Source organism: Gracilinanus agilis, chromosome 2, assembly GCF_016433145.1.
Source record: "Gracilinanus agilis isolate LMUSP501 chromosome 2, AgileGrace, whole genome shotgun sequence".
Taxonomy (NCBI): Eukaryota; Metazoa; Chordata; class Mammalia; order Didelphimorphia; family Didelphidae; genus Gracilinanus; species Gracilinanus agilis.
Genome location: NC_058131.1, coordinates 234,767,235 through 234,790,135, shown reverse-complemented (window position 1 = coordinate 234,790,135; position 22,901 = coordinate 234,767,235). Strand labels below are relative to the sequence as shown.

The window sequence follows — 22,901 nt, the reverse complement described above, 5'->3', positions numbered from 1 at the left end:
CTCTCCTCTCCCTCCCCCTCTCTCCCTCTCCTTCTCTCTGTCTCTCCCTTCCTCCCTCTCTTTCTTTCTCTCTTTCCCCCCCTCTTTCTCTCTCCTCTCCTTTCCCTCTTCTTATCTCTCTCCCTCTCCCTCTCTCTTCTTTTCTCTCTCTCTCCTCTCCCTCTTTTTATTTCTCTCCCTCTTTTTATCTCGCTCCCCTCTCCTCTCCCTCTCTTTTTATCTCTCTCTTCCTCTCTGTCTCTCCCTTTCTCAAACACAAACACACACACACACACACACACACACACAATTATATAAGTAAAAAAAATGCATCCAGCTGCCTCATTACCCACTCCTGGATCTATAGGTTCCACCCAATGACAGACACACTCTTCTCCAGTGAGATGCAGTTATTTCCACTCATACCCATGCACTCTGACTCCACACCCCATATATCTATGCAGGAGCTGAATCTTCAGGAAGTTAAAAAAAAGTGGGGGGGGGGACCTGGTTTTGGATCAGAGAACCTGGATTCGAATTCTGCCTTTAACACTTATTGCTCATAGGACCTCGTGCCTGGGCTTAATGGCCCTGGATCTCTGATTCCCCTTGTGTCAAAGAAGAGGTGACCTCTAAGGTCCCTTACAGCTCCAATTCTCTGATCATGATATAAATGGAAAAGATTCAGCCATTCAGGTAAGAATTCAGGGTGGTTGTTTTTTATTTGTTTTCTGAGCTTATTTTAGACACTGGCTGGTATGTGAGGGCACATGTACAAAGACACGCTTACAAATAATGGCAGATCCAGCCCAGCAGCACACCTCCACACGGGCTGGAGGGTAACCCATTTACCACACTGTCTGTGTTCAGGGAACGGGGCAAACACCTGTCCTGTGGCTAATCCTGTTAGACCAGACTGTATCCTCATGCAGCTGTTCCCTTCCCAAAGGCATGATCTGAGCTGAGCTGCCTCCAAATTTATGCACTGATAAGCTGTGTTATAATAATGTTGTACTACAAACGCACGCACGCACACACATGCACACACGCAGAAAATACAGGATGGTCTTTAAGAACAGATAAACACATGCACAGTGCAGGGATGCTGATGATAACAACAGCACAAGCTGACATTTATAGAGTGCTTTGAGATTTTCAGAGTGCTTTACAAAAGGTACATTTTTAAAATGCTTTTGAAACCTAGTTCCATTGTCCCAGCTTGAGAACTGAAAGGGAATTCAGATGTTGTCTCATCTTTTATTTTATAGATTTGGAAACTGAGGCCCAAGGAGGTTAAGGGCTACATAAATTGTAAGTGGCAGAGCCAGGATTTGAATACCAGTTTTCCAACTCCTTTTCCTCTCTTTGGTACTAGATGAATACAGGTCCACACAGACAGAGCCATGGTTCGATAACCATATATAGAGATATATCCCATCTCAAGAAACATGAATTTATTCAGAGATAGGTACTTCTTAGCTGTGTGACCCTAGGCAGGTCACTTAATCCCCCACTGCCTTGCTCTTACCATTCTTCTGCCTTGGAACCAATATACAGTATTGATTCTAAAACAGAAAATAGGTCCTTAAAAAAAATTCAGCCCAAGACATTTATTAGCTGTGTGACCTTGGGTAAGTCACTTAACCTCAGGCTCCTCAACTGTAAAATGGGGATACTAATCACACCCACTGCTCAAAATTGTTCTGAGGGTTAAATGAGATAATATTTTATTTTATTTAATTTTTTAAACCCTTACCTTCCGTCTTGGAGTAAATACTGTGTATTGGCTCCAAGGCAGAAGAGTGGTAAGGGTAGGCAATGTGGGTCAAGTGACTTGCCCAGGGTCACACAGCTGGGAAGTGTCTGAGGCCAGATTTGAACCTAGGACCTCCTTGACTTGAATCTCTAGGCCTGACTTGAATCCACTGAGCTACTCAGCTGCCCCAATGAGATAATATTTTAAATTCCATAGCCCAGTGCTTGGCATACAGTAGACACTTAATAAATACTTGTTTTTTTCCTTCCTCTCAGAAAATGCCATAGAACAGAAACCAATTATTCTGTATTGGTAGAGTTTCCTCACTAAGGAGCTCCTTACACTTTTCAATTCATAAGACCAGAAGAAGAAATCCCCAACCTAAATCCATCCTTATAGTTCCTAGAAATCCCATAAGTGTAGCTGTCCTTGGCAGGCCAATACTATCCATGGGGCTTTCTTGGCAAGGATACTGAAGGGGTTTGCCATTTCCTTCTTCTGAGACAGAGATTATGTCACTTGCCTGAGGGTCCTGCAGCTGGTAAGTGTCTGAGGTTAGATTTGAACTCAGGTCCTTCTGACTTCAAGTCTGAGGCTCAATCCACTGAGCCATCTCCCTGTGTCCCTTGCATGTAATAGAAACTTGAAAAAATCTTTGTTGATTTTGTGATTGGCGTACAACTCTTATAAACCATAGAAATGCTAGCTATTATTGCTATTCTTTGGGGGTGGGGTGGGGAGTTAATTACCCCCATGGCCCCCACTGAGAGGCTCCTCTAGAGGAGAAAAAGAATCAATCAGCCCATCAATCAATGAGTACTGATTAAGCACTTACTATGTGGTAGGCACTGGAGGAGGTGCAAGGAAAAAAATGAAACAATTCCTGTCTTCTAGCAGTTCTCCTGGAGGAAACAACTTGCACCGGGGTAATATATGTGCTAAATAAATACAAGATAAATGAAAAGGGCAGCCAAGCGGCATCAGAATCAGGGTGACTCCTCGTCTTAAAATCTGGCCCCCAACTGGCCTCATATGAGTTGTGTGATCCTGGGCAAGTCACTTAACTCTGCCTCTGTTTCCTCATCTGTAAAATGAGCTGGAGAAGGAAACCACTCTAGTATCTTTGCCAAGAAAACTCTAAGCGTGTCATGAAGAGTTGGACGTGACTGAAACGTGATAGAGGAACAAAAATGCAAAGTAATTTAGGGAACTATAGAACTGGGTGGGCCCTTAGAAGTCATCTAGTCCAACCCTTTTGTTTTCCAGACAAAGAAAATGAGGCCAGAGAAGGCAAGTCACTTCCCCAGTCAAATAGCAAGTTAGAAGGGCTCCAGGTGTTGCCAGCCCCAGATGCTGGGGGAAGCGGGGCAGTCTGGGGCTTGCTCAGTCAGCATTTCTGCCCTCTCCCAGTCTCAGTGGAATGCCCCCCCCTCCCAGCTGCCTCCCACTCCTACTCTCCTCTGAGCTCTGCTCAGCTCAGCTCAACTCAACTCGTGCTGGGCCCAAGGCAATTCTGGACTCCACCTTCTTGGCAGGCACCCCAGCTGCTTCCCTCCCTCTCCCAGCCCTTTCTGGACACCTTCGAACAAGACTCAATTCACTTTCTTCTTGGGTTCTTACCTCCCCGGGTCTGCTGCGTTGCTGGGAGCTTAAAGCAAGAGAGTAAGACTGGGAGACCCTCAGCTTCAGCTCTTGGACAGGGCCATGCTGGGACGCTTTGGTCATAGCAACAACACCCACTGACTCACCCCACCGGCCACTGCTCAAACCAGATGGTAGCTATGGAGTGCTGATTCCCAGAGACACAGGCATGGCCTTGACACAGGACCCCTGAGCCAGAGCTTTTGTTGCCCATTCCCCCCACCCTCCTCACCCCGACTGAGAAATGAAGGGGCCCATTCATGGGGGTGTGCAGGAAACAAATGAGGCAGCCAGGACTGCCAATGTCTGATGGGGAGCCTTGGAAGAGATACTCCCCTCTTGTCCTCCTTAGCAATGTACAGTTAAAAGTGGGAAAGGACCCCATAGACTATCCAGTTCCATACTATATCCTGCCCCTCCATTTCAGAGACTGGGAAACTGAGTCTCAGAGAGGGAAATTAACTTGTCTAAGGTCACACAGGTAGCATGTAGTAGAGCCGGAGATTTGAATTCAGTTCCTCCGATTCCAGTTTTAATACCCTTTCCACTGTGCAAAACCTACTCCCTTGTTTGTTTTATGTATACTTCAAACTCCAGGCTCTCCCTCCCTCCCTTCCTTCCTTTTTTCCTTCCTTCCTTCCTTTTTTCCTTCCTTCCTTCCTTCCTTCCTTCCTTCCTTCCTTCCTTCCTTCCTTCCTTCCTTCCTTCCTTCCTTCCTTCCTCTTCCCTGCTCTTGTAGACTCAATACTAATACTTCCAAGGCAGAAGAGCAGAAGAGCTAGGTAACTGGGGTTAAGTGTCTTTCCCAGGGTCACATAGCTAAGAAGTGGCCAAGGTCACATTTGAACCCAGGACTTCCCGTCTCCAGACCTGGCTCTCTATCCACTGTGCTACCTAGCCATCCCTAGAAAAACAAATGTGCAATGTCAGGAAAAAATTCCATTTAAGCATGGCCACATAAGCATTTCTTTCCTGGTAAGATAAACTGGATGTGCTGATAGTGAAGGAACAAAGCTTTCAGAGGATAATATCACACTGTATTCAGAGGTGAAACTGTGTTCTTTTTTTTTTTTTTTCATAATGGGGGAAAGATACAGTTTTTGAAGTTGGAGTGGATGCATAAAGGCCTTTCTAGTTTTGCTGCTAAGTGGAGACAAGCACAAAGAGACATACAGACAAGGAGAAATGTCACCAGATATTTAGTTCCTACCCTGCAGAGAGTCAGGTGACAATGTCAAGCAGAGGTGTCTGGGGGTGCCCGAGGAATGGGCTAGGGGAGACTAGAGGCAGAGTACAGTGCTGCAAACAGAGCTGGGAAGCAAAAATAGTGTAGGAATTCTCACAGAAAGAGGGGGGAAATGAGTTCAGGAAAAAGGAGGCTGGGGCAGAGCTGCGGATCCCCAGAGGTCTGTGGCTTGGAAGACTGCCTCACATTCAAAGGATCCCACATGCTCATGCCAGCCTCATTTAAGTCACTGAGCCTGGCCCAAGTACTAGGGAGCTCTTGCCTCTGGGTCTGGTGCTGGGTGCCTGATGCCTCCCCATAATGACACTTAGTCCTGGGGTGATCCCTTCCCACCCCTGGGGAGCAAGTCAGTCTCTCCCATTCTGTGACAGACACAGACGATCTCCATGTACTTCTAGGGTTACCAGTAAAAACTGCTACCCTGGACTAGGAAACAGTCAGAGGCCAAATGACAAGTTACCAGAAGGCTGCCTAATGAGACCAGAGATTTATTTATATATTTTTGTGAGTGTAATGATCTAATATCTAACCTAATTCTTTTGCCAATCCCATATTTGTTGTGTTATTTAGCCGTATCTGATTCTTCAAGACCCCACTTGCAGGTTTTCTTGGCCAAGATACTGGAGTGGTTTGCCATTTTCTTCTCTAGCTTATTTGACAGATGAGGTAACTGAGGCAAACAGGGTTAAGTGACTTGCCCAGGGTCACAGAGTTAGTAAGTGTCTGAGGCCAGATTTGAACTCAGGAAGATGTGTCTTCTTGAAGGTAACCCCAGAATTCTATCCACTGCACCACCTAGCTGCTCCAAACCCATGATATTATGTCCTATAGATGGGGAAACTGAGTTTCAAAGAGGTTCAGTAACTTGCCCAATTTCACATGGTGGTAGGAATAGAGCTGGTCTACAGGTTCCCACTTATTAAAGGTCTCTAAAGGGTGGATGACTACTTATTAGGTGTGTTGTGGGAGAATTGGGGGAATTTTTCTTTGATATGGGTTGGACTAGATAGTTAAGTGAAATTCTGAGATTCAAACTCAGATCTTTTTGACTCCAAGTTTGATGCTCTTTACACTGACCCACCTCAAGTGATATTAGATGGAGGATGAGCTTGTCTCCAGCTACTCGGAGGAGACATAAGCAATGAACCATAAGGCCCAACAGAAGCTACCCAAAGAAGGTTTTCAGAAGAACATCTGAGTTATAAAGTCAGGGAAGCCCAGGGCAAATGCATAGGGTCATAGATCTAGGACCAGAAGAGATTTGTGGTGCCTTCTAAATCAACTCCTTCTTTCCTTTAATATACGGAGAAACTGAGATCCTCAGAGCTAAAGAACTTGCCTAAGGCCATACAGGTAGTAAGAGAGGTAGGATTATTCATAGAGAATGTTTAGACATCTCCAATCCTGATCACCTTTCTTTTTTTCTTTCCTACCTCTCTTACTACCTGTATGGCCTTTCCCCCCTCCCCCCCCTCTAAACTCTTCTCTTCCATCTTAGAATCAAATCTGTGTGTTGATTCCAAGGCAGATGAGCAGTAAGGGCTAGGTGATTGGAGTTAAGGGTCACAGAGCTAGAAAGTGTCTGAGGCCAAATTTGAACTCAGGACCTGAATCTCAATCCACTGAGCCATCTAGCTGCGCCCCCAGTCTTTAAGGTTAGGATGGACACCTGCCTTTTTGAGGTCAGGTGCATGCGGTCCCTCCTAGACAAGAACTAAATGTCCTGTGGAGTCTCCCCAGACCCACCTACCCAACTATGGTTTCTTTTCTTGTTCTCTTCTAATTGGAGTTCCTCTATTATCGTTTCTCCCTGGACATTCTTTGCTTCAGAAGGTTGGCAGCTTTGTCCAACGAGGATATGAGTCCTCCCTCTCAAACTGAACCTCTCATAGCTCCTGGCTCTTTGCCATTGTCCTCCCCTCTCTTCTCACCCAAGCCCTTTCTCTTTTCTCGCCCTGAGTTGTCACTTCTGTTCTCAATCTCCCTCCTCCTTCTGTCGGTCTTTCCTTCCTTCCTGTTCTTTTACCAGATGGAGAATCACAACATTGGACTAAGGATCACAAGACTAAGAAGCAGAATCCAAAGGCTGGCTCAGCCACTTGCTAGCTATATGTTTTGGGGTATTCTCATAACCTCTCTGAGTAGCAATTCCTTTTTTTTTTTTTTTTTGTACCAGAATTGTGATTTTTTTAAGGTAGGGAAACTCAGGAAGAGCAACTTTCCTTAGTAATTTAGAGTTGCTTAGATTAAGAGATTTACAGGGACAGCTGGGTGGCTCAGTGGACTGAGAGTCAGGCCCAGAGAAGGGAGGTCCTGGGTTCAAATCTGGCCTCAGACACTTCCTAGCTGGGTACCTGGGGAAGTTGCTTAACCCTCATTGCCTAGCCCTTGCTGCTCTTCTGCCTTGGAACCTGTACAGAATATTGATTCCAAGATGGAAGGTAAGGTTTAAAAAAAAAAAAAAAAAAAAAGAGAGATTGACCCAGAGCCACACAGACAGTATAAGTCAGAGGTGAGACTTGAACTCAAGTCTTCTTGACTCCAAGTTGGCTCTAATCACTATGATATGCCATAAAATTGACATAATTATGCCTGTTCTACTGACCTCAAAGGATTGTTTTGAGCCTCAAATAAAATCATATGTGAGCATATCTCACCTAATGTCATTAATTGGTTTCTCTAAGAGAGTATATTATATGGAAAAATGGTAATGAGGGCAATTAGTTCCATAGGAACGATGTCATAAATGTAACTAAATTGCTGTAGAGATTTGTGACATTGGCATGGAGTTCAGTTATAATATATTAATGGCATCATGAAATGATATTGGCCAGGGCAGCACTGGGCATGCCTGTATAAGAAGATGCTTTGTAATCTGCAAGGCACTGTCCAAATGGAGGGTATCATGTTCTCTGTTGCTCATCTTTCTTTCCTCCTCCATTTCTAAGCAACCTGAGCTCATCCTTTCTCAGCATCCCTAACCTGCCACGGACACTTCTGGCCCAACTGCTCTTGCCCTTGCCAGAGCCTTCAGGAACCTCTCTAAAAGGAAGTCCCCCACGGCCAGTCCTGGAGAAAATGGGTGACTGGACAAGTCACTTTCGCCTTTCTGAACATTTGGACAGGATGACTTCCAGTTTTAAGCTCTGGTTGGGTGATGCTCTTCTCCTGGGACAGGAATGTGGAGGAGGGAGGGAAGGAACGCTGCCTAGAGGTGAATGCTGAAAGAAATAGCCAAATGTACACATGTGTGTGAGCACGAGCACACACACACACACACACACACACACACACACACACACACACACACTTGTCGTTCAATCAACAATACCCGTGACCAGGCATCATGCTCTTTTGTTCCAGATGTTTTTTGTCCTCCTTCGTTGCTTTCTTTTTGATGTCACTTCTCGTTTCTTCTTTGTCTTCTCTTGTCCCCAGCCTCTCCCACACTGTTCATCCTCAGGGTGCCTCAGAAACATCTGCCTCACCCTGGCACCTCAGATTCAACTTGACGGGAACAAATTACCTGGAGGAGAGTCTCCTCTACTTGGACACATTCGGATGTCTGGGTGTTACTTTTACTTTTTATTTTTAAACCCTTACCTTCCATCTCATAATCAATGATCAGTTCCAAGTATCATTTCCAAGGCCGAAGAGTGGTAAGGGTCAGACAAATGGGGTCAAATGACTTGCCCAAGGCCGCACAGCTAGGAAGTGTCTCAGGCCACATTCAAACTCAGGACTTTTCATCTCTGGGCTTGACTCTCAATCCTCTGAGCCACGTAAGCTGCTCTTTTTTTAAAAAAAAAATTCAGATTTCTGGATCTTTCTCGGCAGTTGTGAATATGAGTATTTTGATAACTGTGCTATTATGTCCTTGCACATTCTCCAAGCCTTCTCTTTTCCCCTGATGTCTCCAATTGTCTCCCCAAAACTCTTTCTCAGCTTCCCATGTTCCTTCTCACATTACGAGCTACCTAACATAGGGAGGATATAAGTTTTACGTAGCTCCACCTTTGGTCCCTCTTTTCCCCTGATCCCGGCTGGGAAAGGGGGTTTTACCCAGGCTTTTACTTTTGTCCTTTTATTTCTTCTACTTCAAGTGATTATTAATAAACCTTATAAAATATGATACTTGGAATTTGGGGATATTAATTTAAATTTTACACTGCCTAAACCATCTCAGTACCACATATCATGGAAATGCCAGAGCTTCTGTAGGTGGAGGGAGGAACTGACAGCGAGTGATGCTCTATCCCGTATGCTGTATGCGTGTACACACCTCTTTGCACACACCCATCTCCCTCTCTGTGTGTAGACACATACGTGTTTGCAATATGTCTACCAGAATGTTTTTGCTTCTGTTTTTGGTCTGTGAAGCTAGAGCGTTGACTACCGCCCAATGATCCACAAGGGATACAGTAGTAAAGTAGCATCCATATTTTGCTGGCCAAGATCTAGTGGCTGTTCCCGATGGACACTGGCCAGAGGCTATGCCAGTTGGTGAATGAATGTGCATTTAGCGATGGGCTTAAGAGAGTGACAGAAAGAGGAGTCAAGAATCATTCAAAAGAGTATGATAAAAAAAAAAAAAAGAATATGATCCCTGGGTTGGCCGTGGGCCCCGAAGCTTTCTACTCTGGGGCATGGGACCTCCACCCCTGAAGTCAAGAGTCCTCCCCTATCTGAGACAACCTTTCAGTCTCTTTGAAAAAATCGTCCTACCACCCCTACCACCACTATACAAACACCACGTGTATAGTGACTTATAGTCTTTTAAAAGCATTTTCACAACAACAGGTATTACTGACCCCATTTTACAGATGAGGAAACTGAGGCTAAGTGAAGTTATACAGCTTGCCCAGTATCATGTAGCTGGAGCCAAGGTTAGAAAACAGGTCCAGGGGGCAGCTGGGTGGCTCAGTGGATTGAGGGCCAGGTCTATCAAAGCTGGCCTCAGACGCTTCCTGGCTGTGTGACCCTGGGCAAGTCACTTAACCCCCCTTTGTCTAGCCCTTACCACTCTTCTGTCTTGGAACCAATGCTTGGTATTGGTTCCAAGGCAGAAGGTAAGGGTTTAAAAAAAAAAAAGAATGAAAACAGTTCCAGAGATCTTTTCATTGTATCAGAACATGAGGGTCTAGGGTGGCTTCTTCTCCAGTTTGGCCCCTAGGAGATAGCCCATAGATTCTTTAGCTCAGTTGAGCTTACCATCTTGCCAAAGTCCAACTACTGTCTCCCCTTTAGAGAGGCAGTCAGACAGCTGTAGGGGAGGGCAAGTGGGGTTGAACATTAGTGGTGTGGAACAGAGCAGGAAGCATCTATGTAGGTTCCCCATCCAGCATCTGGTTAGTTTTTTTATGTACCTCCTCCATGCCCTCTCTTTCCCCTCCACCGAACCATGCCATCTTGGTGCACCCTTTTCTACCCTCCCAAAATCATCCCTACCAAGAGACTCCAAAGCAGTTGACCCACAGCAGCTGCTCACCTTGCGGTCCTCGTCCCTCTCCAGGCTGGAGCTGCTGTTGTCCACGGTGGTGGCACCACTGGAGGGCATCGTGGGCTAGATGAGGGGTAGGAGGCCGGCTGGGGAGGGGTGAGCTGGACTTGTTGGCTTTAGGTTTTTTTTTTTGTTTTTGTTTTTTTTTTTAAAGAAAACTTTAAACTTCAAAAATAAAAAAAAGCACACACATGCAAATCCGCAAATCCACAAATCCCAGCGTCAAGTCCCTGGTGAGATGTGGTCGGTCAGAGGACTGGGCTCCAAGCGGCTCCACCTGCCAGAGGAGAGGCAGAGGGGTCAGCAGGGGACAGGGGGTTCACCTGGATCACAATTTTCTCCCCAAACTCAAAGAAGAACTTGTTCCTTGAAACTCTCATTTGTTTCTTCCAGATTTTGGAGATCCAGATCCAGATACTGGAACTCAAGTTCCCATTTCTGGTCCCAGCTTTTCCTAACACATTTGCTTGCTCTCCTTCCAGCTCACTTTGTACCCATGACCTCATTTTACCCTTCTTCAGTCTCATCACCCTCCCCCAAACCCCAAACGCAGGCAGGAAGTCCCCTTGACTTCCCTTTACAATGATTTTGGGGAAAATACTGTCTGCTCCGTAAACATGGCTTTTCCTTCCACCTCCTCAGATCCATGAAGCTTCCTGCCTTTCAGGCATGCCAGCATTGCCCTGCCCACCTGCCGCTCTGAGGCCATTGGCTCTGTTCCCTGGGGCCTGTTGCTGTGGGCACAACCCAGGCGGGCTGCTTCCAGAGCCTTCCAGCTGCTGCACTTGCCTCCTCTCCTCTCTCTCCTTCTGCTCTTTTCCTTTCCCCTCCCACACGGTGACAAATTCCACCCAAATCCAATTGCTATGGGGAATTCTTAAGATCCTTCTGCCCAGTTCCTTTCTCCCTCCTCCCTTCCTGCCAGAGACTGCTAAACCCCTCCATGGATCTTTCTGATCCCATTTCATCCCGGCCCCTTCCCCTTTCCCTTTCCCTGATCAGTCCCATGAACTCATCTACTTACCCACCTACCCGCACCCACACATGCCCTCCACCACCAAGCCCTCTGGCAGCCTGCCTCCTGCCCTCTGGAGGAAGTGAGCCACAGTCACAGGATGTAACACAGAGAATGCTATTTCAAATAACCCACTCCAGAGGAGACCAGGCAGCAACACACCAGGGCAACCCCACGACAAGACCCAAGATCTGGACCTAATTGGGAACACCTAAATGTGCCTTTTGAGGATCCAAGCACTGGGACCAATTTCCAATTCTACTCCATCTGCTCAGAGTTCCGGGCACCGGGGATGGATCGGGGAGACTGAGGCAGGAAGAGAGGCCACTCCCAAATGGGGAAAACTCTCCCCAGATCAACTCCAGTTTAGCCAGACCTAGTTCTTCTGGGCTAAGGAGCAGGACTAGTTCTCTAGACATGTGATGAAAAATAGGAATCCCTTCCTTATTTCCTTATTCAGCTTTCATTACAATGTACCCATGTTATCTGAGGATTTAGGTGGTTACACCAGACCTGTCTACCCTTCATCACACACACACACACACACACACACACACACACACAATCACTACACACACATATATACACATACAGGCACTCAGAGGATTTCAGGGTCTTCTCTTCCTCAAAAAGGTTAAGGTGTTATCTTAGTGGTTTGGGTCTGGGCAAAATCATAGCCTCCAGGTATAGACGGAAGGGCGGTGTTCCAGATACTTCCACTCACTTTCCCGACTACACTGTGAGCAGGACAGAAATACAGCCTGATGTGGTGGACTTGGGGGTCAAGAACAGCTTAATAAATATCTATGACTTTGGACAAGTCCTTTAACCTCTCTAAGCCTCTGTTTCCTCATATGCAAAATGAGGATGTTTGGACTAGATGACCTCTAAGGTCCCTTCTTTAAAAACAAAACAAAACCTTTACCTTCCATCTTGGAATCAATACTATGTATTAGTTCCAAGGTAGAAGAGTGATAAGGGCTAGGCAATGGGGGTTAAGTGACTTGCCCAGGATCACACTGCTAGGACGTGTCCAAGGTTAGATTTGAACCCAGAACCTCCCATCTCTAGGCCTAGCTTTCAATATACAAAGCCATTTCGCTGTACCTGAGGTCCCCTTTAAATCTAGTCATGTTATCCTAGGACCAGCTGATATCAAAGGCTCCTTTTCATTCTAAATCTACTGTCCTTCCATTTCATCTCAACAACCAAGAGGAGGAAAGAACTGGGTGGTGATGGTGGGGTTCTGGAGCTCTCACCAGTGTCTTCAGAGCCCTCTAACAAAGAGTGAGAGAGAAATTACTCAGACAGAAAGAAGGAAAGTGGAAGCTGCTGAGAGCCCGTGGGCAGGAAATGAAGTGCACCCACAACTCCCTCCCCCTTCAGTCTCCTGATTCCATTTTCTCTTCTATTCTGCATCTCTCTCTGTCTTCTCTACCTCTTTTCCCATGCTCCTCCTACCTAGAGTTCCATGGGAGACCCAAAGCAAAATCCCCCAGGTAAAGCACCACGAGGCCCTGGGCTCACCCTCTTTCATAGGAAGCCAACCTCACAGGACTCAAGTCAGCCCCAGGTATCAGAGAGGGAAAGGAGGCAATTCACTGCTGGGGTTTGTAAATAAAAAGAGAATAAGAGGTTGAAGTGCTGTAGAGTTATGGTTTTCCATAACAAGAAACAAGGAGAGACATAAGCACAGATGTAGGCGAGCCTGGAAGTAGAGGGCTGGCTATCAAAGCCCTGAAAATGCAGATGAAAAGTTCAAATATAAAAATAATCCCCCTAACTGGTCATATCAACAAGAGGAGATTCCTCTAACAGTAGTGACCCGCAAAACCTATGGGATGCAGCCAAAGCAGTACTCAGGGGAAAATGGATATCGCTGTGTGCCTATATCAACCAAACAGAGAGGGAGGAGATCAGTGCAAGATCAGGGCTTGCAACTTAAAAAATGAGAAAAAGGACAAATGAAAAATCTCCAGATAAAAACTAGATGGGGAATCCTAAAAATTAAAAAAGAAATTAATCAAATTGAAAGTAAAAGAACTATTGAACTAATAAATAAAACTAGGAGTCAGTACCTTGAAAGACAGTAGAGACCTACAATGGTTGGGGAAAAAGTAATAGGAAGAGAGGCTCTGAGGCTAGCTATGTGGGTCCTCAACTTTTTCAAGGTGGTTAAATGTTACTAAATCTTCACTGATTTCCCCCATAGTTTCACAAATCAACAATTCCTTCCTCACACATTCAAAAGGAATCATTTTGGATTGAGAACTTCCATGTCTCCCCAGAAGGCTGTTGAAAGAGGACAAGGTAACATGGGAAAAGAAGATGAGACTTCTCTGCTACCAAATAGGTTGCAGCAAAGGGGAAAAAAATCCTGGAGCTATTTAGATTACTTCTAGGTCAGAAATGGAAGAATGCAATATTATGAAATGACAGAATCTCAGAGGCCATTGAATCCAACCAGTAGCTCAACAAGAAGTGATGTGATGTAGCTGATAGAGGATTGGACTTGGAGTCAGGAAGACTGGGCTTAGAAGCCTTCCTTCGACACTTGTTAACTCTGTAACCATAAGTGAGTTAGCCTCTCTCTGAGGCTGTTTCCATGATCTGTAAAATGGAGACAATATCTATAATTATACCTCTGTCTCATAGAGTTGTCGTGAGGTTCTACTCAGATAATGTACATAAGGTGATTTAGAAATTCTAAAGTTGTTATCATGGAGGAGGAGGAGGAGGAGAAGAAAAAGGAACCCTTCTATGATACCCCTGGACAAGCTGTAATCTAGCCTCTGCTTGAAGACCTAAGGTAGTCTTCTTAGGTCTCAAACTAGCACTCCAAATGCTTAATCTTTCAGAGTTCTACACCCTAGAGGGCTTCAAGGCTATTCATTTCCTGTCCTCTCTCACTGGGCCTTATAGAGCTTATTGTTATGGAATACTCTTGTCCCAGGTCCATTTCCCTCTGCATTATAGAGACTGGCTTCATTCCCCAAATGACATTCAATAGAAACTTCTCTTTTTCTTCAACTCTCCCTTCCTGTGTCCTCCCTCTTACCTTCTTCTCAGTCGAGCCGAATCCAGAAAAGAAATAGCTTGCCACAAATTGTCCCTTATTAAAAGAAGACATCTATATGGCTTCAGAGTCAGAGGACGGGGGTTTCATATTCCACATTCGTCTGACACTTACTATCTCTGTGGCCTTGGGTTAGTGATTCTACCTCTCTGGACTCAGTTTCCTAAAATGAAAAGTGGGCAGGTTGAACTCTATAGCCTCTGATATGCCCTATGATTCCACTTAGTGGGTAACCTTCAATGTATAAGAAGTGGAACTAGGGGGATGGGAGACTGCAAATTATTTTATAGTAGAAGTATTGGATATGACAGAGAAACTAAAGAGCAAGGAAGAAGCTGTGAGGACAAAAAGGAAGCTAAGAGAGGTGTGAAGGGCACTCTTCCCCTTCTCCCTCTCCCTGTTTATTCTCCTGTACCATAAAGCCTCTGGCTTTGTCTTAACTCTCTCCTTTCCAATTTCTGGCAGCAACACTTGAAGAGACTCTGGCTGCAAATCCTGATGGTCTTGGTTTCAAATGTTTATATCTTTTATAAACTGAACTAACAGTGTGACTATTACTCTAAGTCACCTCTCCTGCCACCTTGGATACAGGCCACTTAATGATCCCTGGTGTAAAAGAAACCACACTTTCCCATCATTGTTATCCTCATCTCCTTCCTCCATGTCCTTTCATGGAGGCACCTGAGATTTCATCCTTATCTTTGTTAGAGCTGTAGAAATTTTTTTTAATTATCTTTAAATTATTTATTTATTTTTTAATTAAAACTTACTTTCTGCCTTGTGTATTGGCTCCAAGGCAGAAGAGTGGTAAGGGTAGGCAATGGGGGTCAAGTGACTTGCCCAGGGTCACACAGCTGGGAAGTGTCTGAGGTCAGATTTGAGCCTAGGATCTCCCGTCTCTAGGCCTGGCTCTCATTCCACTGAGTTACCCAGCTGCCCCCAGAGCTGTAGAATTTCTGACTCTCATCTTTGCCTCCTAGAATCCCCCTTTCCTTTTAAGGATCAGCTGAAAGTCTACTTCCATTTAGGATCTTTCCTTACCCTACCCTACTCCTATTGTTAGTGCCCATGCCCAACTCACTAAGTATTTTTTCTGTGTATTCTGTATGTATTTAATTGTGAACATGTTAGATCCCACCCTACCCCCACAGTAGAATATAAGCTCCTAGAGGGCAGGGACTGTTTAGTTTTTGATTCTTGGTTTATAAGAGGTCCTTAATAAATGTTTGCTGACTGGTTAATTGCTCACCAATACCTTTATTAAATGAAGCATGTCAAGACTCAAGTCACCAGCCCCATCAACACCAGGGCTACTTTCTTTGACAACAGGTCTTTGTTACAGTCACTATTCATCCCAAAATGAGTGCTACCATCACTTCCAACACTGACATCAATGCCAAAGAAATTCATAGAAACATAAACACTTTCATTATCCAAGGACACTACTGGCAAATCTTTAATGTAAAAACAGAGTTGCCCAACACCATTATCACCATTAGTTCTAACTCTTTCCTGGCTTTCCATTTCTTTCTGTAAAACGATGGAGTTGGGCTAAATGATTTCTAAGCTTCTCCCAGCTTTAAACCTATGATCCTATGAAGATAAGGCCAGCTGAGGAGGCATAACTGATAGCATGCTGGGCCTGGAGTCAGGAAGACCTTTGCTCAAATCCAGCCTCAGATACTTACTAGCTATGTGACCTGGGGCAAGGCACTCACCCCTATTTGCCTCACTTTCCTCATCTGTCTGTAAAATGAGCCAGAGGAGGAAATGGCAAGCCATTCCACTATCTTTGCCAAGAAAATCCCAAATGAGGTCACAAAGAGATATGACTGAAACCACTGAACAACAAAACTTCACAACCTCCACCTTTTCGAACTCCTCCTTTCCTCCATGATTCCCTCTAGTTGCTAGTGCTCTCTCCAAAATAAAAACATTTTATTTATTTATTCTGCATATATTTGCTTTTACTTATAATGTTCATAGGCTCTGGTCATCCAATGGAATGTAAGCTCTTGGAGGTCAGAGGTTGTTTTGGTTTTTCCTTTGTGTCCCCAGTGCCTAGCACAGTGGCTAAAATAGGAGAAGCACTTTATAAATGCTGGTCGATTGATACCGAGATCATTGCTAATGGCCTCAACTAAGCAATGGCCAATTACATCATTCCAGGTAAGGCCCCTAACTATATCATTAGTGCCAAGCACCCTAACTTCATGAGGTTATCCCCCTCCTCAGTCTTTGGCCGCTCTATCTTAGAGTGGCCCCATTCTGATCACCACCGTGTGATTCCTACCAAAGCAGCCCCAATTTTATTAGCATAGTCAAATGCACCTTCCCAACCTCCACCATCTAGTTCAATTCCAGTCCTCCTGACATAAAAATAAACTTTGTTAGGCAAAACTAGGAACTGGGTACCTCCCTCTCTCCAAAAAGGATTTCACCCTCATTTTTGTTAGAGCTGTTTGCCTCATTTGTCTCAATAGCCTTAATTTGGGACAGCTAGAGGGCACAGTGGATAGAGCACTGGGTCTGAAATTGAGAGGACCTGGGTTCAAATCAGATACTAGGCAGAATATTGAACTCTATTTGTCTAGCCCTGGCCTTTCTATTTGTTACTAAGACAGAAATCAAGGGTTTTTTGAGTTGTTTTTTTTTTTTAAGCCTTAACTTAACCATAATTGTCAATGACCCTAATCAGATTATTTACATCCAAAATAACAATGCCTCATCACCGCTATTCCACCCCTCTTGTTAAATCCCATCCACCCTTCAATACTCATCTAAAGTCCCAACTACTCCATGAAGATCTCACTCTTCTTGGAACCCCTAAAGCACATGTCATCTCTATTACAAAGTTTGGCAAATTAACTCATTTCCATGCACTAATCTTACTTCCCCAATAAGGTCCTTGAGGACAGGAATGATGTCTAATATCTTGTTTTTATTCATCATAGTGTGGGACACAGAGTAGGTTTAAAAAAAAAAATTTTGTTGCATTTGTACAACCCAGCAGAATTGCCAGTCAGCTCTGGGAGTCGGGAGGGAAAGAAAATGAACCGTGTAAACATGGAAAAATACTTCAAAATAAATAAATAAATTAAAATTAAAAAAAAAAATACTTGTTGAGGGGTTGAATATCTTGCAAACCAGTCTGGGCACTGAGCAATGCCAAAATCACAGTTTTTGAATAGTCCTGTCTTTTGGACTAGATACTCTGCCTACACAGGCAAGGCTGGGTATTTAGCTCTTAGCAATAAAATAGGGGGTGTCCTCTCCAGCTGGATGGTTAATAGTTCCAAACTGATCTCATGTCCTAGTCAATTTCCAGTGCATCATGCAACTCATTAAATATTAAAAAAGAAAAATTGATAACCATTCACTAAAGATCCCTGCTCATAGCAAGCAGCCACAGGGTTGATTTTTTTTTCCTCCACATCTATGAAGCAGAATAGACCTTTTTAGAACAGGGGTTCTCAACCTGTTGAGAACATGGGGGTCCATGTACTCCTGAAGGGTTCAGAGATAGATTTCAGGGAGCCTGTGAATTTGAACAGAAAAAATAACACCTTTATTAAAATAGAATTGGGGCACAGAGTGGATAAAAGTGCCAGGCCTAGAGACAGATAAGAGGTCCTGGGTTCAGATCTGAATTCAGACACTTCCTTAGCTGTATGACCCTGGGCAAGTCACTTCATCCCAATTGCCTAGCCTTTAAAGCTCTTCTGCCTTGGAACAGATATTTTGTATTGATTCAAAGACAGAAGGTAAGGGTTAAAAAAAAATACACTTGGCTTCCTTTTGTAATTCTCTATATTTTATTTTATGCATTTAAAAATATTATTTTGAGAAGGGACTTTTAAGCTTCACCAGACTGCCAAAGGAGTCTACGGCACACACAAAAGATTTAGACTAAGTTTTCTTCTGTAACTCAGGCCCAAATTGTTTGGGACGGACCAAACTGGCACTATATGTACTTCCATTATTACTAGAGTCTGCTGTGCCCTTCTCTAGATAGTCTCAGTTTGGCGGTACTCCAGCTGTGGACACACCATGGTCTCTCCGCCCCCGCCCCCCCCATCCCCAAACGGGACAGGTTTTCTATTTCCTTTCTCCAAAGTACAAGGGGCCATTGTCTTCAGGGCACAGCCCTCCATGGCTCCTGGGTTGATCCCTTTCCCTGGTCATAACTAACAACCCAGAGATCACAGCATCTTAGATCCTGAGCAAGAAGGGACTGCAGAGGCCTCTTCGTTCAATCCCATTTTATAGATGTGGAAATGAATCCAGATAAAAGAGCTAACCCTGCCCATTTGTTGTTGATGACCAACTTAGTGATCATGGCCTTCTCATTTCATGATGGAAGTGAGGAAAAGGACCAAGAACTGACCCAGAGGATCCCATTTTTAATAAATTCCCCAAGGTGACAGGAACAAGAGATAATAAATATCCTTTAGCTAACCTTCTTTCTTGACCTCAGAAGATGTTAAAACAAGTTGTCCCAGCTTAGAGCAAGGGTTCTTAAACTTTTTTTTTTTTAATTTTAGGGACCCTTTCAGAGTCTAGGAAAGCCTATGGACCCCAGAAAGAATATTTTTAAAGGCATAAAATTAAATTAAAAATAAAAGATTATAAAGATAGCTAATTATATTGAAATACAGTTATTAAAATATTTTTTAAAAACAAATTTATGGGGAGCAGCTAGGTGGTACAGTAGATTGAGAGCCAGACTTAGAGATGAGAGGTCCTGGGTTCAAATCTGCTATCAGATACTTCCCAGTTGTGTGACCCTGGACAAGTCACCTAACCCTCATTGCCTAGTCTTTACCACTCTTCTGCTTTGGAAATAACGCATTGTATTGCCTCTAAGACAGAAGGTAAGGGTTTTTAAAAAAGAAAAACAAACAAACAAACAGGTTTATAAGCTCTACGTTAAAACTCTAGAAGAAGCTCTCGTTAGGCTAGATAAATTCTTTGATAGAGTCAAATGATTAAATGAATAGATGAATACAGTCCTAAGCACCAGGAAAGTACTCAAGAATGTTGAGGGAGATCCCTAAATGTGGCCCTGAGAAGAAGGGGTCAATCTGCCTGGGCTCTAGGACATAGGGCTACTTTATGTGACCCTGAGCCTAGGGAGGGGATATATGTATATTGTGGGTAGAGGGGTAGAAAGAATATTAGCCTTGGAGTCAATAAACTTGAGTTAAAATCCCAGCTCTGATGCCTACTACCTGTGTGATCATGGACAAATAAATCCCTTCACCCAGGCCTCAGTTTCCTTGTTTGAAAACAGGGATAATAATATCTACACTACTTATTTTATTGTTGTTTAGTCTTGTCCAACTCTTCAGGACCCATTTGGGGTTTTCTTGGCAAAAATACTGGAGTGGTTTGCCATTTCCTTCTCCAGGCTATTTTATTTTTATTTTTTTTAAACCCATACCTTCTGTCTTAGAATCAATACTGTGTATTGGTTCCAAGGAGGAAGAGCAGTAAGGGATAGGCAATGGGGGTTAAGTGACTTGCCCAGGGCCAAGAGCTAGGAAGTATCTGAAGCCATTTTTGAACCTAGGACCTCCTCCACTGAGCCCCCCATCTGCCCCTCTAGTCCATTTTATAGATGAGGAAACTGAGGCAAACAGGGTGAAGTGATTTGCCCAGGGTTCCATAGCTAGTAGGTGTCTGATGTTGAATTTGAACTCATGAAGATGAATCTTCCTGACTGCAGGTCTGGCCCTCTATCCACTCTACTACCATAGAGTTAGGGACTAGACCTGTACCAGTGAAGGTCTTAGAGAGTTGCCTGGGGGCACTGAGAAGTTAAATGACTTGTCCTTGGTCTCTATTAGAGGTGGGACTTGAATTCAGGTTTTTCTGTCCTGAAGGCTAAATCTCTGCTGCTACACAACTCACTGGACCTCTTACGTTGGGGGAAGGAGGAGTGGAGACTTTGTAAGCCTTTATGTAATACATAGGCATGAATTACCCTCAAGAGTAAGCCTGGCAAACATGTTTAACTCTTCTGGAATTCTGCAGGAGGAGAATACAGTAGAAAGAACATTGGATATGGAGCTGAAGACAAGGGCTCGAATCTCAGCAAGTCACTTCCTCTCTAGGGACCTTAGTTTCCTCATCTGTAAAACAAAGGGGTTGATAGAGCTTTTGGTTCTAAGTCTATCGACCTGTGGTATAATTCAGGCTTTATGGACGACGTAGACAAGAATGGCACAGGATAAGGAGGCATGAGTGTGCACTGTGGGAGGGGGTGCCTACATCAGGGAGATCCTGGATTGATCAAAGCCGAGTGGAAGCTTTCTCTGACCTTATAGCCCTCTGACTAACCATCCCTCTCCACTCCAGAGCTGCATGTCCTGGTCACCAACTCTCTAAGGCCTTAGTACTCATCAGCATCTCTCCCAGTGGCCTTGTCCTTACCTACACCAATATCCAACCATCACCCTTACAGTAGAAACTACTAAAGATGACCACAAAGTCATCTCAACTCTGGTTTCTCATCCTCCACTGAGCTGATGCCATCAAAGCTCCCTAATCCCACCAGCTTCGAAATCATGCCCATTCAATTCTCACCACAGCTTGCCCACAAACAGCCGCCAGCTTTGCTTAACAAACAAACAAAAACATAGCAGCCATTTTTGGTCAGGAATTGATAGGGATTCCTCTTCTATTTCCAAGGGTTAATATAGTACCACTTATCAAAGAATTCCTCTCATGGAGCTGAAGTGATTAGGGATCAAAGTCTCAGGTGAGGGGAACTTTAAAAAAAACATTTCATTTAGTTATTTATTTTATTTAGAATATTTTTCCATGGTTACATGATTCATGTTCTTTTCCTCCCCTACTCCTGCCCCTCTCCTGTAGCCAACGAGCAATTCCACTGGGTTTTACATGTATCACTGATCAATACCTATTTCTATATCATTAATATTTGCAATAGAGTGATCATTTAAAGTCATCTTCCCAATCATATCCCCATCAAACCATGTGATCAATCATATGTTTTCTTTAATTTTTCTTTAATTAATTTAGAATATTTTTCCGTGGTTACATGATTCATGTTCTTTTCCTCCCCTACTCCTGCCCCTCTCCTGTAGCCAGCCAATTCCACTGGGTTTTACATGTGTCATTGATCAAGACTTATTTCCATATTATTGTTATTTGCACTAAGGCGATCGCTTAGAGTCTACATCCCCAATCATATCCCCATCGAACCATGTGATTAATCATATGTTTTTCTTCTGTGTTTCTATTCCCACAGTTCTTTCCCTGGATGTAGATAGTGTTCTTTCTCCTAAGTCCTGAGGGGAACTTTTAGGGCATAGGAAGAACCCTAATGAATTGATGAATTATGACCATAAGATCACAGACTCAGAGTTGGAAGGGACTTTGGAAATAATCTTGCCCAGTCTTGCTTCCCATTTTACAGATAAAGACTTGCCAGTAAAGATAGGAACCTTGGGCCCTTCCTGCTGAACCACCCTGACTCACAGTCTGGCTTCCACTGAACATTTTGGGGTTCTTGGTCTGGGATATCACTAGCTGTGTAATAATGAAGAGTTTTAGTGCCAATAAGTTGGGTGACAACTCTAGACAGCCTGTTTGCCTCAGTTCCCTCATCTGTAAAATGAGCTGAAGAAGGAAATAGCAAATCACTCTAAGAGCATTGCCAAGAAAACCCCAAATGGGGTCATGAAGAGTCAGAAATGGCTGAAAAATTACTGAACTGAAAAGCTGGGTGACCATAAATATGTCACTTCCTCTTGCTGGGCCTTGGTTTTCTCATTCATACATTAAGGTCATTTACAGTTTGGTGACTGTATTTCTTTCTAGAAGAGCCTGATACTAGAGTTTTCTTCAGGGAGACCCCTCTTACTACCACCAAGTGTCCCAGGGATGACTTTTGTGTCCTCAGGTAATTTTGGGAGGCAAAGTAGGCCAGGCTAAATTACTCCTACCTGACCACCATGTCACTGATCAACTGGAAATATAGAATTATAAAAGATCAAGGGGGGAATAATGGGCCATTAGAAATCACCTAATTGAATATCTTTAATAGCTAGCAGAAACTGAGGCTCAGAGAGGAAGTAATTTGCTCAAGGTCACAGGGTAAGTTGGTGACAAAGCCAAGATTAAACACAGAACTCTTTTCCTAGTTCTTTGCTTCAACCTTTTCCCCATCCCCACTCCTAGGACCGGAGTGAGGGTGACTATAATCCCAAAAGGGGACATGTGTGTGACAATGTATGTAATCTTCAAAGTATCATATTAGTCATTTTTCAGTCATGTCTGAAGATGAGGAAACTGAGGCAAACAAGGTGAGTGACTTCCTTAGGGTCATATAGCTAAAGTGTCTGAAGCTTTATTTGATCTCAGATTTTCCTGATTCCAAGTCTGGTGCTCCACCTATTGTGCCACTTAGCTGCCCCATATATAAATGTCAATTGATATGACTTAAATTATGCTATTATTATTTTTTAACTTATTTTCTGTTTTAGCAGTGATACTAAGTATTGGTTTCAAGGCAGAAGAGTGTTAAGGGCTAGGCAATGGGGATTAAATGACTTGCCCAGGGTCACACAGCTAGGAAGTGTCTGAGGCCAGATTTAAACCCAGTATCTCCCTTCTCCTGCCCTGGTGCTCTATCCACGGAGCTACCTAGGTGCCCCTAAT

The 22,901-nt window shown here is 44.0% G+C and overlaps 1 protein-coding gene across 2 annotated transcripts in view; it reads right to left on the bottom strand.

Moving 5' to 3' along the window:
• Window positions 1–22,901, bottom strand: part of DNMT3A (DNA methyltransferase 3 alpha) — a 177,412-nt gene that overhangs the window by 123,418 nt on the left and 31,093 nt on the right. For both annotated transcript variants that reach the window (XM_044663760.1, XM_044663761.1), the window contains exon 2: window positions 10,111–10,399. In XM_044663760.1, the coding sequence (XP_044519695.1) occupies window positions 10,111–10,179 (69 nt within the window). In that variant the 5' untranslated portion in view covers window positions 10,180–10,399. The remainder of the gene's footprint in view (window positions 1–10,110; window positions 10,400–22,901) is intronic.